The 20,477-nt window shown below is 48.9% G+C and overlaps 6 protein-coding genes across 6 annotated transcripts; 1 reads left to right on the forward strand and 5 right to left on the reverse strand.

Moving 5' to 3' along the window:
- Window positions 1-997: 997 nt before the first annotated feature.
- On the reverse strand, window positions 998-2,119 carry BP5553_02308 (putative dehydrogenase protein; the record flags this gene model as incomplete). The annotated part of the gene is made up of 1 exon (XM_032010931.1): window positions 998-2,119. The coding sequence occupies one exon, from the start codon at window positions 2,117-2,119 to the stop codon at window positions 998-1,000; it is 1,122 nt and encodes a 373-aa protein (XP_031874985.1).
- A 1,242-nt stretch (window positions 2,120-3,361) lies between these two features.
- Window positions 3,362-4,096, reverse strand: BP5553_02309 (uncharacterized protein; the record flags this gene model as incomplete). Its single annotated transcript, XM_032010932.1, has 1 exon — window positions 3,362-4,096. The coding sequence occupies one exon, from the start codon at window positions 4,094-4,096 to the stop codon at window positions 3,362-3,364; it is 735 nt and encodes a 244-aa protein (XP_031874986.1).
- Window positions 4,097-4,926: 830 nt separating this feature from the next.
- Window positions 4,927-5,919, reverse strand: BP5553_02310 (uncharacterized protein; the record flags this gene model as incomplete). Its single annotated transcript, XM_032010933.1, has 1 exon — window positions 4,927-5,919. One exon carries the CDS (start codon window positions 5,917-5,919, stop codon window positions 4,927-4,929), a length of 993 nt encoding a protein of 330 aa, XP_031874987.1.
- Window positions 5,920-10,436: 4,517 nt separating this feature from the next.
- BP5553_02311 (CBD9-like protein) lies at window positions 10,437-11,962 on the reverse strand (the record flags this gene model as incomplete). The annotated part of the gene is made up of 4 exons (XM_032010934.1): window positions 10,437-10,808; window positions 10,888-11,432; window positions 11,489-11,842; window positions 11,917-11,962. 4 exons carry the CDS (start codon window positions 11,960-11,962, stop codon window positions 10,437-10,439), a joined length of 1,317 nt encoding a protein of 438 aa, XP_031874988.1.
- Window positions 11,963-13,763: 1,801 nt separating this feature from the next.
- BP5553_02312 (Argininosuccinate lyase) lies at window positions 13,764-15,361 on the forward strand (the record flags this gene model as incomplete). Its single annotated transcript, XM_032010935.1, has 3 exons — window positions 13,764-14,031; window positions 14,172-15,056; window positions 15,114-15,361. The coding sequence occupies 3 exons, from the start codon at window positions 13,764-13,766 to the stop codon at window positions 15,359-15,361; spliced, it is 1,401 nt and encodes a 466-aa protein (XP_031874989.1).
- Window positions 15,362-17,317: 1,956 nt separating this feature from the next.
- Window positions 17,318-19,059, reverse strand: BP5553_02313 (Uncharacterized protein; the record flags this gene model as incomplete). Its single annotated transcript, XM_032010936.1, has 2 exons — window positions 17,318-18,327; window positions 18,384-19,059. 2 exons carry the CDS (start codon window positions 19,057-19,059, stop codon window positions 17,318-17,320), a joined length of 1,686 nt encoding a protein of 561 aa, XP_031874990.1.
- Window positions 19,060-20,477: the final 1,418 nt, after the last annotated feature.

The raw sequence follows: 20,477 nt of genomic DNA on the forward strand, positions 1-20,477 counted from the left end.
CTACTAACTAGTTCTCGGCTAACCACGCACCCTCTGCTCTCTACAGCACGTACTGTTTATACTAGGCACCGCTTATTTATTAGGCTCTTACGCGACAAGGACCACTTCGTCGTCACTGTCTTCCTGAACCCGAATCGAGAACCCCGTTTTCTAATAGTTACTACGAAGCCAGAAACGGCGCCCTTAGGGCCTACACGATCCCGAAGATATATTTAACGATTATATTCGCCCGCTTACTCTATCCCGAGTCCTCTGCACCTTTTATCCACCTACTCTCCACTCCTCTCCACCTAGCCTCCTCTTCTATTAGTAGAACGCGTCTCTGCTAACGGATCCTAGTCTCTCAAGGTTATTGCCCTTAAGAAGAAGCTTAATAACTCTAAGCGGGAGAGTGCCACGATGTATGTCGAGGACCTGGCCCAGTTCGCCCGCGTGCTTCTGACTACAAAGGAGATGACTTTCCTGCTTAGTTCGTCTCGGATTACGTTAATTCTCTTTTGCCACTACTTATCTAGCTAGTACGGCACAGGAAGCAGATAATCAAAGGTGTGTTTCTATATTTCTCATGTTAAAGCCAACCAAGATTGTTATATGCATGGCCTGATAATGGTGGATATCCCAGGCTTCGACGACTGCAAACGATACCATGGGTTCGTTAAAAAGGAGCTGAAAGTCCAAACTCATTGTGGAGTTATCTCACGATTCATAGCAAGCAAGATTGAGGAGCAGAGAATCGATGTCAATACTGAAAATCAAGTAAAGGTAGCTAGCTATCTTGTGACTAACCACCCAAATGCGGCCATGCCAGATATATCCAAAATACATTTGCGCCTCGTTACCATCCCAGACTACATCTACCGGGAATTCCGCCGAACAGCCCAGCGTGTGTAGGCTTTGCCTACTTCTTAGGGGTGTCAAGATGGATGGTTGGTTTCGATTTTATTGCCATCGGCATCATTATGGTCCCAAACCTCCCAAGTCCTTCGCTAACGCAAGTTTAGTTCGGGGTAAGCTTCAAGAGCCGGCCAGCAGGACCATCCTCGATCACCCAAATGGCGCCGTCCTTGGCCTCTCGGATACCGCGCATGCGCTTACCCATTGAGATGCGCTGAGCCTCCTTCGCCGTGTCACCCGTAATGGCCACACGAACAATCGATTGCGAGCTAAGACCGGTAATGATGGCATTGCCCTTCCAGCTCGAAAACAGGTCGCCCTTGTAGATGATCAAGCCGGCCGGGGAGATGACGGGGACCCAGAAGGCCTTGGGCGGCGCGAAACTGGGGCGTGTGCTATGGGCGGGGATCAGGGTGCCGTTGTAATGTTTGCCCTCGGACACGAGCGGCCAGCCGTAGTTGGCGCCCGACTGGATCAGGTTGAGCTCGTCGCCGCCCATGGGCCCCATCTCGACCTCCCAGAGACGTCCCTGGGCGTCCCAGTCGATGCCCAGCGGGTTGCGGTGGCCCAGCGACCAGATCTGCGCCTGGACGGCGCCTTGGCTGGCGAACGGGTTCCCCGCGAAGGCGGTGCCGTTGTCGTACAGCTTGATCACCTTGCCGAGGTTGCTGGTCATGGACTGGGCCGGGAACATCTGGTTGATCTCGCCGGACGAGATCCACAGCGCGCCGTCCGGGCCGAAGAGCAGGCGGCAGGCGAACTGGAGCCCGCCCGAGGCCCGCTGCGAGTGGCGCCAGATGACCTCGAGGCCGGACAGCGCGCCGCCGCCGCTGGCGTCCACCGTCAGCTTCGCCCGCGCGACGGCGCCGCCCGCCCCGCCACTCCCGCTCTCGGCGTAGCTGATATACACCATGCTATTCTCGGCGTATTGAGGGTGCAAGGCGACGTCGTGGAGACCGCCCTGACCGCCGTAGGCGACGGTGGGCACGCCGGTGATCGTGCCCTTGGACTTGGTGGCCGGGTCGACGAGACGCAGGTTGCCCCGTCTCTCGGTGACGAGGATGCGGTTGTCGGGCAGGAAGGCGATCGCCCATGGCTCGGCATGGTCGGTGATGGGGGTCGACTTGAACGGCTGCTGGCGAGTGTCGAGCTGCTGCGATGGGACGGCTAAGGCACCGGCTACCAGTGCCAGCGCGTAGGTGAGAGAAAGTCTGAGGTGTATCATTTTCGGGGCGGCCTTTACTTTTCCAGTATATTGTATTCCTAGACGATCGAGGGTTGAGTGACTTATATCGTACAGAAACTCTTACGCTGTCTGTTTCCCCAAGGTAGGTAGGTATTTAAGAAACTGGAGGACTCGAGTAACCTCTTATCCAATTTCAGGCTCCTTCCATGAGTTGATATACATAAGGTTAATTTGGTTGAATTCCTGTACTCTTATTGTTTAAATGCATCTCCACGTAACGGTAACTGGATGACAGTCCTGACAGCTGCTATGCCAAGCACGTAACTAATAGGCTGCCGGCTGATAGTTACTTGCTAAGTAACGATGCACTTGGACAACGGCATCTATCGATGGTGCCAAGCACGAGAGATCGGTAGATAAATTCATGTCGAAGAAAAACTCTTCTATAACATGTAGAAAACTGACGACTAAATATCTCGACTACAGGAATCGGCAAGAATTGAATAAAGAAGTTGAGAACGAAGCTCCTATCTACCTGAGAGGAAGCCCAGTCTTTGTAGAACCTTCGTTCTCCATGGTAGTCCTCGGTAGTCCCGTCCGTGTAGTCTCGAGTTGCTAGACTACTCGGCACTTGGACTTTTGGTCTCGTGAATTGCCTAGACCGGCTTGCTAGCCAAGCGGGCCCCTGCATTTATCACTGGGAGTGCAGCATAACTGCCATGAAATCCCTAGTCAGTATGGCCCAGGAACACGGGAGTCGAAGAGCTTTTAGGCATCGGGTTATTTTATTGCATCACTTCTCCTTCACGTCCGCGCAGGGGGGCCACTACACCTCTGGAATCGCATGAGGGGTGGACTCGGCCAACAACGGCCTCACAGCTGGACACACCGCAAATGGTGCAAATCAGATATTTTGCTGCAGTACTGCATGGCTATGCTTTATTTGATGGGGTACTAGAAATCCTGCACCCCACCTGTTCCTGATACATGAACCGACTAAGACAGGCCTGCGAGGCTGCGAGGAAATCGGTGTTTGGAGGAGGGGGATGAGAGGGAGAGGGTCGACGGGTCCAAGATGGACGGCAAGCTCGTCGTTGGCGCTTGGCGCTTGGCGGGAAAGGGGAGGCAGGGCTGGTTGCTGGTTGCTGGTTGTGCTTGCGGGGGTAGCGGCAGAGCGGGGTAGCGGCAGAGCAGCACAGGCGAAGCGTGCTATGACAGAGAGGAAGGAGGGAGAGTGTGCGTGGAAAGAGGACGGGGAGTGCTCTACTTATACGTTAGGGGTCACGGAGCGTGATAAAGCAAACCGGCTACGCGAGCCGTGGTAAGCAAGACCCCCAAAAGCTGCGCCTTACTAACTGTCGAATATACTATAGTGCCACGGATCAAGATCGTGCCCATTGAAACTTGTCCGAAAGGATTGATACCGGCTGCCGCATATTCGACCTTTAGTATTTCAGCATTAGTATCGTGCTTGAAGCTGGTGCAAAATCTTTGAACAAGTATGTAACTTGGAGGATTGTCGCCTCTGCCATTAAGTTCATCATAGTCGACAATCGACGCCCATGACCATGACGGCGCGGCTGACTGGCGACTTCTAGTACAACCCACTGTTGAGTCCTTTAGACACCACAATAGCATTCTAACAAGGTCGTTCTGCCACAGGTCGGCAAAATAGTCCCCAGTAGTCTGCTCTTGAAACTGACTTGCAAGACCCGCCAAAGCAGGAAGCCTGACAGAGGAGTGAAGGTGAATCGTCCGGGGTGAAAGGTAGAGCTCTTGGAAATCCCAAGCTCTTGCTAACAGAGGTGATCTGATGTGGGTATCACTGGCAGTATCATTTTTTAGGAAATCTCGATGAGCCTTCCATAGCTCAAATCGAGCAAAGATTTCGAAAGGCCGACCATCATGTGTGCCTTCAATTCTTATATCATCCATAGGGCAAGACCACGACTGTGTAATCCCCATAGCCTGCATCCATCTAGGCCGAATGAAACCATCCTCGCTGGTGCCGAGCATGTTGCAGCTATGTTGAGATACGTATTAGAGTATATTGCGGCCGTCCTACTAGACTGTCTTTCCTAATAGGCGATATCATCTTGAATGATATAAAAGATCGATCCAGGAGACTGCCCTTTCGTCCTCGCGAGATCTTTCCTTTTCCCTTCGGCCACCCTGAACCTACATCGGTATATCCCAAATAAACACTGCCTTACTTGTCATATACTCTTACGTACCGGGCCTTGTACTTGTACTATACCTATAATAAACCGAGTCATATACTACTAACGTGCTGAACGCGTTGCAATTCTACCCCCCTGACCGAGGGAAGGGAGCCCGTTTCGTGTACCTTAAAAGGCGCAGATATATCCTTCACTACTACCAGTACTCTTCTCGGCTAGTCTTTCTATTCTGCTGATTCACTTTTACCCGTCCCTATTATTCTTCTCCACTCCTGTGTAGAATACAAGCCCACGTCGTGTTTGCCCGACGCTACTTTAGAGTACTGTTACGATAGGTCCGGCGAGGAAACGCCGGTTTCTCGCCTACGACGATAACCTCCAAGTAAAGAAGGCGAAGCAAGAGAAAATTATTGAAGATTTTGTTTTATACTATATCTCTATTATATATAGAATTCTATACTAATAACTTTAGTTACTTTTACTAACTACTTAGCCTTGACCCGGGTAGTATATAGCTTGATCTTTGTCGTAATAGAAACGCCGTCGACCTGGCCAAGGATAGGTCTCGATTAGCCTGGCCGCGATTTAACAATACTGGAAATTAAGTTCGTAAGACTCTCCAGTACAAGGGAGAGCTCCGGGCAGTCCAACCCCATCCTAAATAGATTAGGTTTCCGTGAATGGCTTGGTAACCTCCTCACACCAGTTCCAAAACTCAATTGCCCTTCCCGTCCCTCCATCCTTTTCTTCTTTCAAGCCTGCCGTAATGTCTGGCCTCATAGTCGTATGCCACCTTCCCCAAGGGATAACATACCTCCCCCCATCATCGATTGTAATATCCTTATTGAAAGCAGTCCAGAGGTTCGTACGCACCCCGTCAATCGGCATTCCCAGAATGAAATAATAAGGCCAATAATGGTACCAGGGCGTCGTTCGCCATGTATTCGTCTTCAGGCTTCCAGGGTTCAACGCCAGGCTGACAACGCCCGTCGACGCACCAAAGCGACGATTCCATTCGTAGGCCAAGAACCAATTGCCGGTTTTAGAGGCGGAGTAATGCTCGTGGCGTTGCTTGGAAGGGGTCCTCACTTCTTTCATTACCACGCCACCCTTAGGCGCCATGGCATCGACTAGGACTGAGGATGTCCAGGTGATGCGCACGCTGTTTGGCGGGGAGATTTTCGCAGTCGCGGTTAAGATGGGTGCCAGAAGGTGAGTAACGAGCCAGGTTCCAGCACAGTTGATGCCAAAGTGGGGTTCCAGGCCTTGGACGGTTTTGTAATCCAAGGGCATACTGGCGCGACCCGCATTGTTAAACAAGACATCAAGCCGGGTTTCGGCTGCGAGGAATTTTCCAATGGCTGGGGAGATGGTGGTGAGATCTGCGAGATCGAGGGGGATGAAGTGGAGAGTGCCTAGGGTGCTTATATGGACTGTGCTGCGAATCTTCTCGATGGCAGCAAGTCCACGGCCTTCGTGGTGTGACAAGCAGTATACTGTTCCTCCGGCCTGATAGAGAATTCTAGATAGCTCGAACCCTACTCCACTACTACCGCCCGTGACGATAAAGACCTTTCCGACTTGAGATGGGATGTCATCTTCGGTAAACGATGCTTTTGGAGGGAAGAACTGTGTAAAGATGGTGTAGAAGGAAGCCATGGTCGCGGCTTTGTTTACTTGCTCGCTGCCGTCGTGAATGTGTAGTAATTAGAGTGGTTTGATCCAAACAAACAACGTATCAAATTGAACTTGGAGATGGCGACGCGTATATGGAAGAAGTCGTATCTCGATCCGTCGTGCTAGAGGATAAATATTGGCAAAGTTATCGCAGTTATCACGTTTTATAAAGCTAGGTAAGGAAAGCAAGTCTATTAGTTTCCTAGAAAAAGTAACTATATTATAGTACTAAGAGCTCGACGACTTTTATTACGTGACACATAATAAGTTAAAGCGCAAATATTAGCCAACCAACGAATACAATTACATGCTTACGGCAAGGTCCAAATATCCAACTTGGCCGGAGAGTTCACGCAACCTGGTCAATCACCAACTCGTGAGATCGCAGATCGATGGGGTCCCGAGCGAATCATGAGTGGTAGCATGCTTCTATTCTTATAGGAATGCCGCCGACGCATGCCATTACTCTCCTGCGCATTTCCAGTTGCATACACGCAAGCCGGAATGCGGCGCAGTTGTTGTGCACGGCAATGAGTGCCAAAGGCAATAAAACAAGCAGGGAGTACGCAGCGTTGGTATAATGGACCGTTCCGACGGATGACAATTGTGTAGCGAGATCTCCTGAGACCTTTCAGTGGACGCTCCTTTTACTCCCCTTTTACTATGCGGATATATAAATGACGGACTTTTCAGAACCAACTGTACGGATCGACAGAGATACTTCATGGTGGCATTGACCTGCATATTATAGTGTTTCATGCAAGACTGAGACAGAAAAAATGTCCACTTTGAGTAGCAACCTGGGATATTTCCCGGCGGCGGATGAGAAGTGTGTGTTGGAGACCGATCGTTAGTACCAGCCCCCTAATCCGACACCAGTACCTGTCACATGGAAAAACAAACTGTACAACCACATTTTCAGATTTATCCGCAAAACAATTGAGTGCCTTGCATTCTTACGGCGTATGCGCTATTATAAGGCTTATAACTTCCAGCCCTAGTAATTTCCGAACGCTAGGTAGGAGGAAGCCAGGAGGCCGAGGAGAAAGGTATGTTGGGAGGACAGGGTAGCTTGAGCAGGCCGAGATTAGGACATAGAGAATCGCACATATCTTGCATTACTTGATGGGAAGCTCTGACTAGCTTATCAGGCAACATTCTGCCCGACTCGATTATTCAGGGGCAGTCGCGTGGAAACCCTTTTTTCGAGAAAGAAAAGCGCTTGGCTTTATAATCTTAGTATAAAAAACGATATCACTATTCTTGGGGTGAAGGAGTACGAATAAAGATCAAGGGATAAACTGCTACTAGCAAAACTTCTCAAATATAAACCGGTGCTGCTGTGAATACACTGTTGTCATGATCGTTCATGATCGCAGGAAGATATTTGCACCTGTTCCTCCACGGGGACGCTCGAACTCGGCGTAGTAGTTTGCTGCGACTGAATCGAGGATGATAAAGCGGACGCTGATAGCGACAGGGACTTGAAACTGTAAATATAGTTTTGGAATTCGACGTCTGGGGTTACGATACTAATCACTTTATCGAGGGTCGGTTTGGGTTTAGAAGAGGTAAGAACTAGATAGCTACAGAGGAGTTGGCAGAGTCGAGTTGTAAGAAGGGCGGATTCGGTAGCTATATAGAGTACTAAGCTGGACAAGCTATAAAGAGCAGAAAGTTGGGCGGATAAAAGAAAGGTGAGAAGGAATTGGGTTTTGGCTTGTACTACTATGAAAATTTTAGTTTTATTATAAAATAGCTAGTATATAAAAGTATTTACTTTTCGCTAATAACTTCTATAATATACTTTATAGGAATACCGCCTCCTAACACCTGATCGAGATTATTATCGAGAATACTAATTATACTCGACGAGTTTATAATATCCTTGCCCGACTTCCTCAACACCAACGATGTCTGCTATTCGTTCTCGGTCTCGTTTATTCCCAGGCTTACCTGCAGTGCCGCAAGGACTATATTACACAGTCTCTTCACATTGAGGAGTGGAAGCTGAGCGCGCTTTACTGCCTAGACGAAATCGAGAGTGAGGAGGTCTACAGTGGTAACCATATTCTTTTCGGGTTTTGGAAGGAGTCGGGTATATTAATAGGTTAGAAATCTAGGGAGGACAGTTGTAAGGTCTGTTATAGGTTTATTGGCGGCTGTGGAGTTGATTGACGTCGAACGTATAGGGATCCAAGATCGCCTCCCGAGGCATTTTCGTAAAGGCAGGCAGGGGAGCTATATATTAACAAGTTAAAGAAGGTAGCTATACGAAGGTTGGTTAAGTAAGTATTCAATTGTTGCTAGCTAGGGGGTGTATCGCTTATGGTGTCAAATCCTATAGTAGTGATGCGTTTAAGAAGTATGTAAACTTCCAAGGGTTATATAGCTAACAAGAGCCTTAGTCTTCCTTTAGTTATTCCGCAACCTTACTAGTAGATATTAAATACTTCCCTAACCAACCTTCGTATGCTAGGCAGCAGGTATTATTAATATCTAAAAATAAATAAAATAGAAATAGACTTAGGTAAAGTTAGTTTAGTTTTCGTACGAGACTTTGGAAGTAGTCTTGCGACGATACTTGACCGGCCTCGCTTTCTTGAATTATAGCTTGAAAATAGTATTAATATATAAAGTCTTAGCAATTTTATTACTGATATGTGTAGCTTGAGTCTAGTAGCCTGTTGATATTAGTATCCTGTCGCGTTATTTGAGGTGTATAGATAGTTAGTTGGGGAAAACGCACATTATAATCCCTCAGAAAATAGAGGTCTAAACCTCAAATTTCTGTGGTATTTATATCTAGGTCGATCGACATAGATACACAGGGAGTCGGTCCAAAGGTATCGGATGCCAAACTCTTGGGTGACGTTAATTGCATCTTGAAAGGTCCGCGGCAGAGCTGACCATGGTATACCCTGTTTCATTATCGGAAGTGTCTTCTTTTTGGTTTCAATGGTTTTGGAGCCTCCCCAACAGTGGCTTAGGGACATGTATCTGCCAGATTCCCCGCTTGTTTCCACCAACACTATATACTTGCCTGCCGCCAAACATGCAAGGTCAAGAACACTTGTTGGCAGTTTCGGTATTCGCGTAGAAATGCAAGTATGCTAATCCGTACAAGACGAAAGTCAGTCCCCAATGGTCTGTACGTACATTCTCCTATCCAAAATTTCTGGCACTTGCTTAGCAAGTCCGAATGCAGCCCAAAATGGGGGAGGGTGATCTACTGGAGTTAACTAGATACAAAGTGCAATATTGCAAGCTTCAAAGTTTAAGATAGCTGGCGACCCACCGGCACAAGTGAAGTACTCTATCGCAATCCTATAGCTTTCGTGACCAAGAGGTGTGCCATATCTTAGCCGTGGCTGCGTAATAGAACCTTCTTCTGACGCATCCAAGTCATCTTCCCATTCATGGTCGGACTTATCAAGGAACAACGGCAGACTTCGTCCCCGTCGTACGTTTATGTGCACAGTGCATGGGCCGCCGAGATCCCATGGTTTCCAAGGGGGTAGAAGTGAGCTGTATACTGACGAAAAGCGACGATGCCTTGGTGGAGAATTGAGCACAGTTCGCACCCGCGATTAGCTAACAGGGCGAGTGGGTGACAGGAATCAATAATGCGACTCTTTTCTGCGGATGACTCGTCTTTCAATTGACTCGACGTATTAGGATACAGGTCCTAATCGAGATTGAAACAAATACCGCAAACCGGCATTTTTTGGAATGTGACACGGAGACCAACGAAGATTAAGTAAAGGAGGATTGATTACAGAGGCAGCGCTTAGATAACTCAATTATTATTTTCTTCTACAATTGTAATGATCCCCTTGTTCTATAACTATACTTTTGTTTTTCTCACCACACTTGTTACTATTTTTCACGACTGTTTTAATATTGACTTGGGCTCCACCTACGCTATATACTACTGTTTTGCACGAAGTTGCGCCCCTGATAATTGTTATAAGGGATTTTAAGAAATATTATCATATTCTTGGAATTTGCCTACATTTCTGTGGAAACGCGACCCTTCTGCCAAATCGTCGCTGTTCACGTGACCTACAATTCACTCTGTGTCGGCAACAAGAAATATAAATTCGTACAAAGAGATTCCTGCATCTTAAATAGTTATTTATGTAGCTAGGCTTAATAGCAAATACAAATCGCGTGGAAGTTATCCGTTTTCGCTACATGTAAGGCTCCTATGCTGGCTGGTAGGCAAGGTAGGGGTTGATGTCAGATGAAGGCATGGTGTGACGACGCTGTTTTGCTGGTTTATACAAGGGAGAAATAATATCTAGCTCATTGTTATTCGATTAATTTCCTGAGGACATATTAAGAAGTGTAAATAGCATTTGAGCATCCAGATCACAGCAAAATTATAAATCCCACAACCCGTTGCGGTAAAAGCCCACCTAGCTTCTTAAACTCCAACCTCCATCCCCATTTATGGGTAGGTATATATGCGACCTTACCAATTATTCGATCAACGATCAAGAACTCGCATCCCTCTGTCCCGCATCCTTATCACGCTTGCCAAACACCCCCAACCTTCTTCTACCCCCGCCTTCACCTCCCCTTCGCTTCAGCAGCACGACCGAAGCATACAGCAGCGCTATAAAGCCCGCAACCACCCCGTAGGCAATCTCGCCCTTCTTACTATTAGCAGCGAGTCTCAATCCGAATCCACCATTCAGCACAGCCAAGATCATCAATATACGGCCATACCAAACATGCAGATGCGAGAAGATGCTGCGTGATTGGGTTTTAGTGTAGAGGTGGTGGTGGATGAGGCCGAGTACAGGTTGGATCATGAATAGGGCGACGACGACGACCCCGAAGATGGAGTGCGAGTTGTTGAATAACTATACGCGAGATTTCAGTTAGCATTGTTTCCATGCGGCTTGGCCATAGCTGATGGTTAAATGTCAGCAGGGGACGTACCATTGATGTAAATTGCGCAAGCTTGACACCAAGTGCAAGGCCGACAATCATCGCACATAAACTGAATATTTGGATCGCTGCATGTATCCACGGGTGCCGCACTGTTCTCATGAATATAGAGCCGAGAGGGAAGAGAAGGACAACAGTGACGCCCATGATGATCCCATGCGCTTTTAGATATTGCTCGATAGTCTTAAAGTCTGGGGTAAAGTCGTTAGAACTCGACTGTGAGTCGGGGTCATCGGAATCAGGATCTGATGAGGAACTTGACGTGGGATTAGGTGAAGGGTTGGCAGTCGGATTCAAGGAAGCGCCAGAAGATGAGACTTTTGAAGGCGGGGATGGGGATGAGGCCACGAAGGGATTTGAGTCGGATGAAAGAGTGCTCTTTGTGAGGTCGAACGAGAATTGACGGAATGCATTTCCGCCGTGCTGGCTGATTGAATACGATAGGGATTTGGAGTTGATAGATGACCCTTCATTCCATGCCGCGATCCACGGCGATGAAGTTGAGCTCGCCGTGGAGGCAAGTGTACATGTTGTGCCTATTCATCAGTGTTAGTCGGATCCCACTAATAGCCAAACGGTTGACCTAACGTACAATGAACAAACGCCGTCATAACCCCATTCGCAACGCCACTCCCTGCCAGCACCGTCACCCCCGTCATCAGCGAGGTATCTAGCGCTGGCTCGTTGTGACCTTGGCCCCCATTGCGCCCACTGACAGTCACATTTCCTGCCCCATCCGCGTATACCACAAACATTGTTGAGCCCGCCATCTGGCGGCCAATGCCTAAGCCAACCCATTGATACGAAGTGGGGGCAGTGATGGAAATGTATATGCCACCCTTAGTGGATTGCGAGATGGTGGAGCCTGGGGGGATGCCGACACTATATTTTGGGCTCGTCGAGGATGATAATGGAGTGTAGTTAGCGATGGCCGCAGTGAGGGGAGCTAAAGGTTGCTTTCATTAGATATATTCGAGGAAATAGGGGGTTGCATTGACTATCAGCAGGAATTGGGCTTACCCAAACTGGCCAGCACCAAACCGTAAGCCTGTAACCATCTTTTCATTGTGCGATGAGATTGATATTGCGTGACAAAATCACTTCGAAATCGTGGCGCTTCTTGATCGGTGAACGGAGGTGGACAATGGATTTGATTGTATTATAGAAGAAAGTCTAGCTCATGGCTCGGGAGACGTTGGTAGCAATACAAGGAAAGAAAAAGCTAAGAAGGGCGCAATTCTAGCATATCAATATATACTGCGCAAGTCGAGAAGCCAACACATTATGTAGGCCTTCATCTGGAGAAGGGAGGTCTGGTCGAAGGTGCGCCATGCCCCATCCGCATCCAGGCAATGTGGCTGTCGCTCAGCCTCCACGAACAAATGCAAAGACGCGGAACAACAAGGTTCGGGGTGGCTTGCAGACGCCATCGTGGGTGATCCCCATAGATCGTATCTGAGACTCGGGAAATATCCCCCGTCAGAAGGGCGCAATGCAAGCACTTGCCTGCTCCCTTCCTACCATACAGACACTCGAAACACTAGCAGATGGTCCTTTATGCTGTGATCTGAGATATCAATATCGTCATATTTAGGCCGAAATAGACGACTGGAGAAATATAGAGGTTGCGTATACGCACAAACTGGCCACGACATGATGGACGATTGGGCACTACAATCCTCCAGTCTGAGTTACTAAGTGCCTTGCATCTTTCGCATTATATACCCGCTGGACTCCGGACATGGCATTCAATGCGCCTATCGACTGTGCTACGCAGCGAAGTGTTCTGGCAGATTTCCCTCCAACCATACTTGCATGTTGATCTCAATCTCAGACGAGACTTTTCGTCGAGGGAGCCATGCTCGCGGGGCCGAGGGGAAACTGATGCGACAAAGTTGACAGCGCGCCGCGTAAGTCTATGTCGGTTGCAGACATCCTCCCTGCCATAGGTATGTTCGCTGTCGTTGTCCGCTGACCGGGGATAGATAGATCACTGTCGAAGTTCCTCCGGAGAGTAAGCCGCCAAGTGCTCGAATACCAGTCTCGTAAGGCTGGCGGGATGTTGATATCTCGAGCTTGGCCCGGAAACAAAGCTATCCGTACCAAGAAACCGGTGGCAGCAAAGCTAAAGCCAGTCGCGTTCCTTTATGGCTAGGTAGGCTATGTCGATATGTCATCTGGCACTACGCCGAGATGCTTCGCCGGTCGTTTGCAGATATAAAAACAGAGAAAGAGAAGATCCTTACTTAAAAGTATCAAAAGCTACGCGTAAGCTTTGAAGAGATATAGATGAAGAAGTATTCTCTAGCTACGTGGGATGAAGCCGAGGATATCTAATCTATCCGCTCGCGCCGCAGGCCTACAGTACCGTACCTAAGGGAGGCACGCTATCATAATACGAGTACGAAGGAAGGGCGCCCGTTATACCACGCCCACCTATTTACCTAAGTGTCTCCATACACGTGATGTTCTTTAGTCCTTATTAAGGTACTAATACCAGTTAAGTAACTTCCGAAGTACCTCGGTACCAGGTAGAGAGCATATAGTAGGAACAACTAAGGTTTGTACCTAGGTAAGGTATCTACGTACAGTTTTCTTATTAAAACATCCCTATGAAATAACCGTTACCCGAGTCTCGCTACAACTTGCTACAGTACGTATTAGCTAATCATACCAATGGAGAGCTACAGAGCGTTTTCGCTAAAAGTTCTGCATGGGTGCAGTGCAAACTTCGTCATCCCACTGCAAGGTACTCCAAGTCTCCAACTCCGTACAGTCACAAAATAACCCACCATTTCTACTTGCACGTTATCGACTTGGATATCTCTGCCATTCTCTCTACCTTCCTACTCCTCAAAACCGCTACAATGGCTCAACCAGCGAAAATCCCGATTCGGCTATGGGGTGGCAGGTTCACAGGAGAAATGGATCCCCTGATGGACCAATACAACGAGAGCTTGTCCTTAGATCGCGTCTTCTATGCACAGGACATCAGAGGCTCAATCGCATACGCCAGAGCAAACGTCAAGACAGGCATTCTCACCCAGGAGGAGTTTGAGACGCTTGAGGAGGGGCTCAAGAAAGTTGCCAAGGAGTGGGAAGAGGGCAAGTTCCAGCCAGCGCCAGGAGACGAAGGTAAGCAAGATCCGACCATTTGTACTTCCGTCTTGTTGGTCCTTATCTAGATGCCCCCCCAAGAAGCGTCTCTATATCCAACCAGATGGCGGGATACCAAGTTGGTTGGTTCTGATGTTACCAAATTTCCTTTTCAATAGACATTCATACTGCAAACGAACGCCGCCTAGGCGAAATTATCGGGACACACATCGCGGGGAAGTTACATACAGGCCGCAGCCGCAACGACCAAGTAGCGACCGACATGCGCATGTGGCTCCGTGACGAGCTAGATCTAATTGAGGAGTACCTTATCGATCTCCTCAAGGTCATTGCCCAGCGTGCCGAGCAAGATATCGACTACATCATGCCGAGTTACACACATCTCCAAAGGGCACAGCCTATCCGATGGAGCCAATGGCTTCTCAGCTATGCCACGGCATTCGAATCCGACCTCGAGCGCATACGATTTACCAGGAAAAATGTCAACAAACTCCCTCTTGGCTGCGGTGCCGTTGCTGGAAATGCCTTTGGTATCGATAGGGTGCAGCTGGCAAAAGAACTAGGGTTCGAGGGTCTCATTATGAACAGCATGTCTGCAGTTGGCGACCGAGACTTCGTCGTTGAGATGCTGCAGTGTGCATCCACTATTGGCAGCCACTTATCGCGCTGGTCGGAGGATCTTATTATCTACAGCTCCCTTGAATTCGGGTACGTTAGGCTGGCAGACGCATACACCACTGGTAGCTCCTTAATGCCACAGAAGAAGAACAGTGACTCCCTTGAGCTCTTGCGTGGAAAGTCTGGGAGAATATTTGGACAAATGGCCGGCCTGATGATGAGCATCAAGGGTATCCCATCCACGTATAACAAGGACTTGCAGGAGAGTTTGCTGCCGATGTTTGATACTGTCAAGACCTTGAAGGACAGTCTCCAGATTGCCGCGAGGTCACTAGCTACGGCAACGGTTTTCCCGGATAAGATGCGTGCCGCGCTAAGCCCAGACATGTTGGCAACGGATCTTGCCGAGTATCTAGTCAGGAAGGGTAAGCTGCGCGATACATTAGATATTTTAAAAATCTATCTTGCTAATCTCAGCGCAGGTGTGCCATTCCGTGAGACTCACCACTTGGCAGGCAAGATGGTCGCATTTGCCGAAGATGAGAACAAAGGGATGGACGAACTCACCGTTAAGCAGTATCAAGGTATTGACAAGAGGTTTGGCGACGACGTGCTTAGCGTGTTCGACTACGAGCGATCTGTGGAGTTGAAGGACACCACCGGCGGAACCAGTCGCCGTGCGATCTTGGAGCAGCTGGCAGCACTGAAGAAGTCATTGGGGGGCCGATAAGTTTCCATTACTTTGCTTAGAATTAAGTAATGTGCATACCGCTTAGATTTAATCCAACCCTAGATTTAACAGCAACTCTAGTCAGCAGCACCCACGGACAGCGGGCCAAGAACTCCGGTAACACCTTGCTAATTCATTCATATCTAATCCAAGAAATCACCGTCCAAAGTCCTATACTATTTATAAACAGGAGGTAAAGCCTAGATAGGCGCTGTTAGCTATAGTTGTACTAGTTATTTAGTCTAGCAAGACGTTATGGTTGCCAGTAGAACCTTAATCGAGGTGATTTAACTATAATGCGCCCAGGAAATTCAGTGACTTTTACACGTAAATTAAGTTTATTTAAGTAGAATCGAGGAGGGATTAATAATCCAGAGACGTGCTAGAGTTTTACGGAGCGCATTTAGAAGCGTATGAGGGGTTTTACTTGTAACTTATCGGAGGCTACGCGTAAGGAGATGTAGAAGACTGGAAGTAGGTGTATTTCTCTAGCTCTCCGTGGGCCTAAGACGGGATATCTAATAATCTGCCTCGAGAGTGTATGCTAAACTAAACCTAAATAGGCTACATGTAGGTGGGAATCCGAGAATACTTCCTTATAATGGATCCTACAATAAAAGAATTAACTTGAATTCGAGCACAGAATATAATCGGATGCCCAAGTTCGCAGAAACTTCGGCGATATACAGGGGATCGATCAGGTAGTACCATCTAGGATTAACTCCTTCCGACTTTCTATTTCAGTATATCATATTGCCCTACGATGTAAAAATTGACATCTTCGAAAAATGCCCGACACGGACATTCTTCATGCGACCGGCTAAACGAGGGGAAATGCGGAGGACATCATAGGCCCCCCCCCCCCACCAGATCCCAACGGTGTCCAAAGTTTTACAACAGAATCAACCGGTCCTCTAGGATCACCAGGGGGAGGAGGATCTGGCAAATGTTGTTCCGGCGATTTGATACTGGGGGGCTTTTCGCTGCACGATGGGGAGGACGAACTTCCATGGAGCTAGGTAAACTAGGACGACGGCATGTGCCGCTCGCAATTGTGTGTAGACGTGGACATGGGCATCAAGGCAGGAGTTGTCTTCCGTAGATGATAGAATATCGATGCCTAAATACGAGTTAGAAGTTACAGGTTAAGTAGGGCTGAGTTACAAGTTGAGTGGTAGCTGAATCGCCCTAATCAGGCAGATATTTGAGTGGCATTGGATCAAGTTCCACTTAGCTTCACATGCAAACAGGCGGCGGAGCGCCGACGTGAATTAAAATATTTCCATTTCGTGCTTCGTTACAGAAAGAAACCAAGAGGCAGACCGCAGCATGTCCACTCCTTGCAAGCAACGCCGTTCATCAGCATAACTAATGGCAGGATATTCTCCTAACGCCGGCCAGATACCAGAGGAGCAATGCAGCCGGTTCCAGTCAAACGCACCATCAGCATGCAGTATCGTCCAACCTCCAACGCTCGTCGCCATGCCATACCAAAGAAAACACCAGCTTTTGACCCTTGTCCCCAAGTGGCTAAATTGTGAATAGAAAATGTGAAGGCACATCTCCTAAACATATCGAGCTGGTGGACAAGCGCCGCTACCAAATACTGAGAATACAACTCAAACATGCATCTAGGAAAAGAATTCAACAAAGGAAGGGAAAAAGAGGTGGTAAAACCAAGACTTTTGTCCACAATCGCGTGTCTATCTATCAAAATCATAATAGGAAGACATGACCAAAGAGTCAAAGCGAGAAATGCAAGTTAGCAACGCATGTTGAGGCCAGGGACACCAAGCCTCACATATGGTGGAATGTAGAAGCTTGGTATGCCGTCCTCAGCGTATTACACAATAGCCATTTAGACATTAAATGTTGGGTGTTGGCTCCGAAGAAATGTTTCCGAAGCCACAGATTCGTATCGCGGATCCGTTAAATTTTCGATCAACTTCGGATCGATTAGAAATCACTGCGACTTCGTTTGTGCTTGTGCCCCATAAACTCGCCCTCTAGCTTCCTCTTGCCATTTACGGAGGCCATTTTAGCTAATGGGCTGCCCGGGCTGGATGCAAGAGGTTGGATAGTTTTCTGCTTGCGCATCGGGGTGATGGGAGAATTGACAGCTGCAAGTCGGCCGCCTTTGATACCCCTCAAAGTTCCCTGTGCAAATGGACCTGAAAATGCAAGGGCATCGTGAGAAACAGCATTGCGGGTGAGGAGCTGGTGGCGATTCTGGTTCCGGCGGAAAGCTCCAACAACATCGCTGCTGTTGAAATGACTTAGAAGAGGGTGGACTTGACCTTCACTGGCGGCAGTGCTTGGCCGTGCGGGTGTCGAGGATGGCTCCACTGTGTCACTCGACGGTGATGGATCTTGGTCGTCTTCGAGGCCATTTTCACTTCCAGACGACACATCACCAAAGTTAAGGAAATCCTCAACATTCCACAGGTCTTCGTCATCGAGGTCATCGTCATCATCGAAAGACGAAGTGCTATCCTGAACAACGGTTCCGTCGACGGCGATGCTAGTGAACGGTAGGAAGGCTTCAGGTGGACCGAGAGCCTGGCCAACAAACTGGTCAAGAGGGGTGTACATAGCACTCAGCATAAGGTTGCCGGAATTACTGATCATTGGCGAAAGCTGCTCCATCGGGGATCCGGCGGGGTCGTTCCCAGGCATAGGAGTCGGTGCTGGGCTGGTCCCATTGTTGAAAGCAGCGTTTCGCTTGACCGTTGCTTTGAACATAATTAACTTCTTGCCGTGGCTGTCCAAGACAGCGAAAGATTTGCTTGCATCGTGGATCCAAGAAGCAAGTCTCGGTCCTCGATGTCGCGGATGGGGCCCGCGTCGGGTCACAGTGATCTCCTCTTCGTCTTCAGAAGCATCGGAGATACGACGGAGCACCGATCGAGCAGGGACAAACCTCGCTGCAGGAGGAAGATCTTCTTCAGTTGTCTCTCCCTCATCAGCTAATCGCAAGTCAGTATTCATCTCTACTACAAAAAATATCCATACGACCACATACTTTCGTAGCCACTGGAGCCCGTTGAACCAGAGCAGTCGGTATCACTATCATCGTTCGCATCGGGTGTCGTAACGGCCTTTCCAGCATCACTTCCATTAGAATCCCAGAACCCATCATCACTCAAGTGATGGTCTTGCTCGTCATCATTTTCAATGATGCGGCGGAAACTTGGATCAAGACTGTTTTGGTCGAGGAAGATATCAGGGAATAGGGGGTCGTCAGAGTCAGAGTCTAAATTGTCGCTGTCAGAAACATCGAATCGGACACGACGTAGGTTTTCTGCAGGATGATCGTCCTCCGAGGACGACATATCAGCAATAGCCGCTTCCATGGTGTGGCCAGCGGCATTCATACGAGCCATATGCTCATCAAAGAATGTTTCGTCATTGCCTCCAGGGGTGGATTCGAAGCCTTCCCAGCTGACTTCATCATCGTCCATGGCGGGCCGAGGTGTGGTTTGCAAGTCATCGTCGTCTTCATCCTGTTCTTCTTCGGATTCGATGATTGCTTGCTCCTCGGCCCCCTCGACATCTGGCTCATCTTCTTCTGAGTCCGAGATCAGATCAACCCCTCCATAATCGTCGTCGGAGGAATTGTCGGTTGTGGTTCTAGAGCTTCTCCGAGACCTTACCCGGACCGGGGTCTGCGGCGATTTGCGTCGTAGTGTTCCAGACATTTTGGGGGAAAGTCTTTTGGTTTATTGTGGGGATGTTTGGTGGTGGGGGTGCTCGTGTAAGAAATTGGCGGTGAAGCGAAGAGTTCGAGACCGCGAAGGTGAAGAACCGCAAGTATCTCAGAGGTGGTTCTGCGTGTGCCAAAGTTGTAAAATGACCTGTTGAGGTTGATTGAGGGTGTTTATGGGTATAGGAGAGCAACGGAAGTGTAGGGGGTGCGGGAGGGGTAGTTGTAGATCCTCACTCGCGGACAGAGTCGCACCCTCGTGGGCCAAGGGAATAACTCGATCTGTAGTTGTGTGTAATGAACAAACTCGTAGTTGGAGGCACGCCGCTGCACTGCGGGCGTAGACAGTAGGAGTCTGGTGCTTCGTCGAGGTCGATAGATGATTGAATGTCTGTCTCGTGGGCTGAAGGACTACGAGCACGCTCGGCCGAGCATGCCCGCAGTGGGTATTCACAGCTCAGCGATGACTGAAGGCATGATTCTCGACGAAGGGTGATGTAGTTTTATGGTGCGTTTTGAGTGTTGTAGTGTGACTTCGTTGTCTTGTTGGGGATTGTTAGTGGTGATGAAGAAAGAAGAGGGAGAAGAAGAGAAGTAGGCAAATATATCACTAGAGGTGGAGTAACATTTTTCGCTTAAGCTGCGCTGCGGTACGTACTCGACGCCTACGGGGGGGGACTGACCTGCTGGCAACGGTGGTTCGCTCCGTGCTACAAAAACAGTCCATCTGCAACAGTGGAGAATTGAGAATTGAGGCTGGAGACTGGAGACTGGAGAGAAGAATTGCAACTGGTTTTTAATAACTATCAATTACGACGACTACGATGGCTACGACTGCGGCTGCGAGCCACAATGAAAACCCCCAGATCATTCTCGCCCTGAAAAATGCCCTCCCGTCCTGCCCCTCTGGCAATCTCAACCACAAACAACACTGGCGCCAGCGTCTCTAAATGCCAAATTGCCCCTCTGCCTCACACGGCGCCAAAGGATTTCCCAAGGATTCCCCCGGTTCTTGCTGGCTGGCAGCATCATCCCTCGAGTGAGGGCGGCACCCGGCTGATATGTATGATCTACGCGGATTGGGCGCCGCCCTTCTTCACCGCTACATCGAGTCTCCTGCTGCAGGCTGCTGAGGGCGTCAGAGGCCATCATCAAACGTATTGTCGCCACATGGGCTCCGCTACACTACGAGGACCTAGAATGCTAATTATGGGGATAAGGCACCGAAGATCTTCGGATGGACGGCGAGGGAGGGAAGCCAGAGTAAATAACTGCCCGCAAAGTCAGCGAGGGAGAATGAGAAAGCAGAGCACCGAAGCAGTGGAAACTCTATTGAGTCGATTCCCTCCCTTGGGGATATGAATATGCAATCAACCAAGTCTCGACCTGCTGCAATATCCCCCGGTTTCATCT

The sequence above is a fragment of the Venustampulla echinocandica genome, assembly GCF_003357145.1.
Source record: "Venustampulla echinocandica strain BP 5553 chromosome Unknown scaffold_0, whole genome shotgun sequence".
Classification (NCBI taxonomy): domain Eukaryota; kingdom Fungi; phylum Ascomycota; class Leotiomycetes; order Helotiales; family Pleuroascaceae; genus Venustampulla; species Venustampulla echinocandica.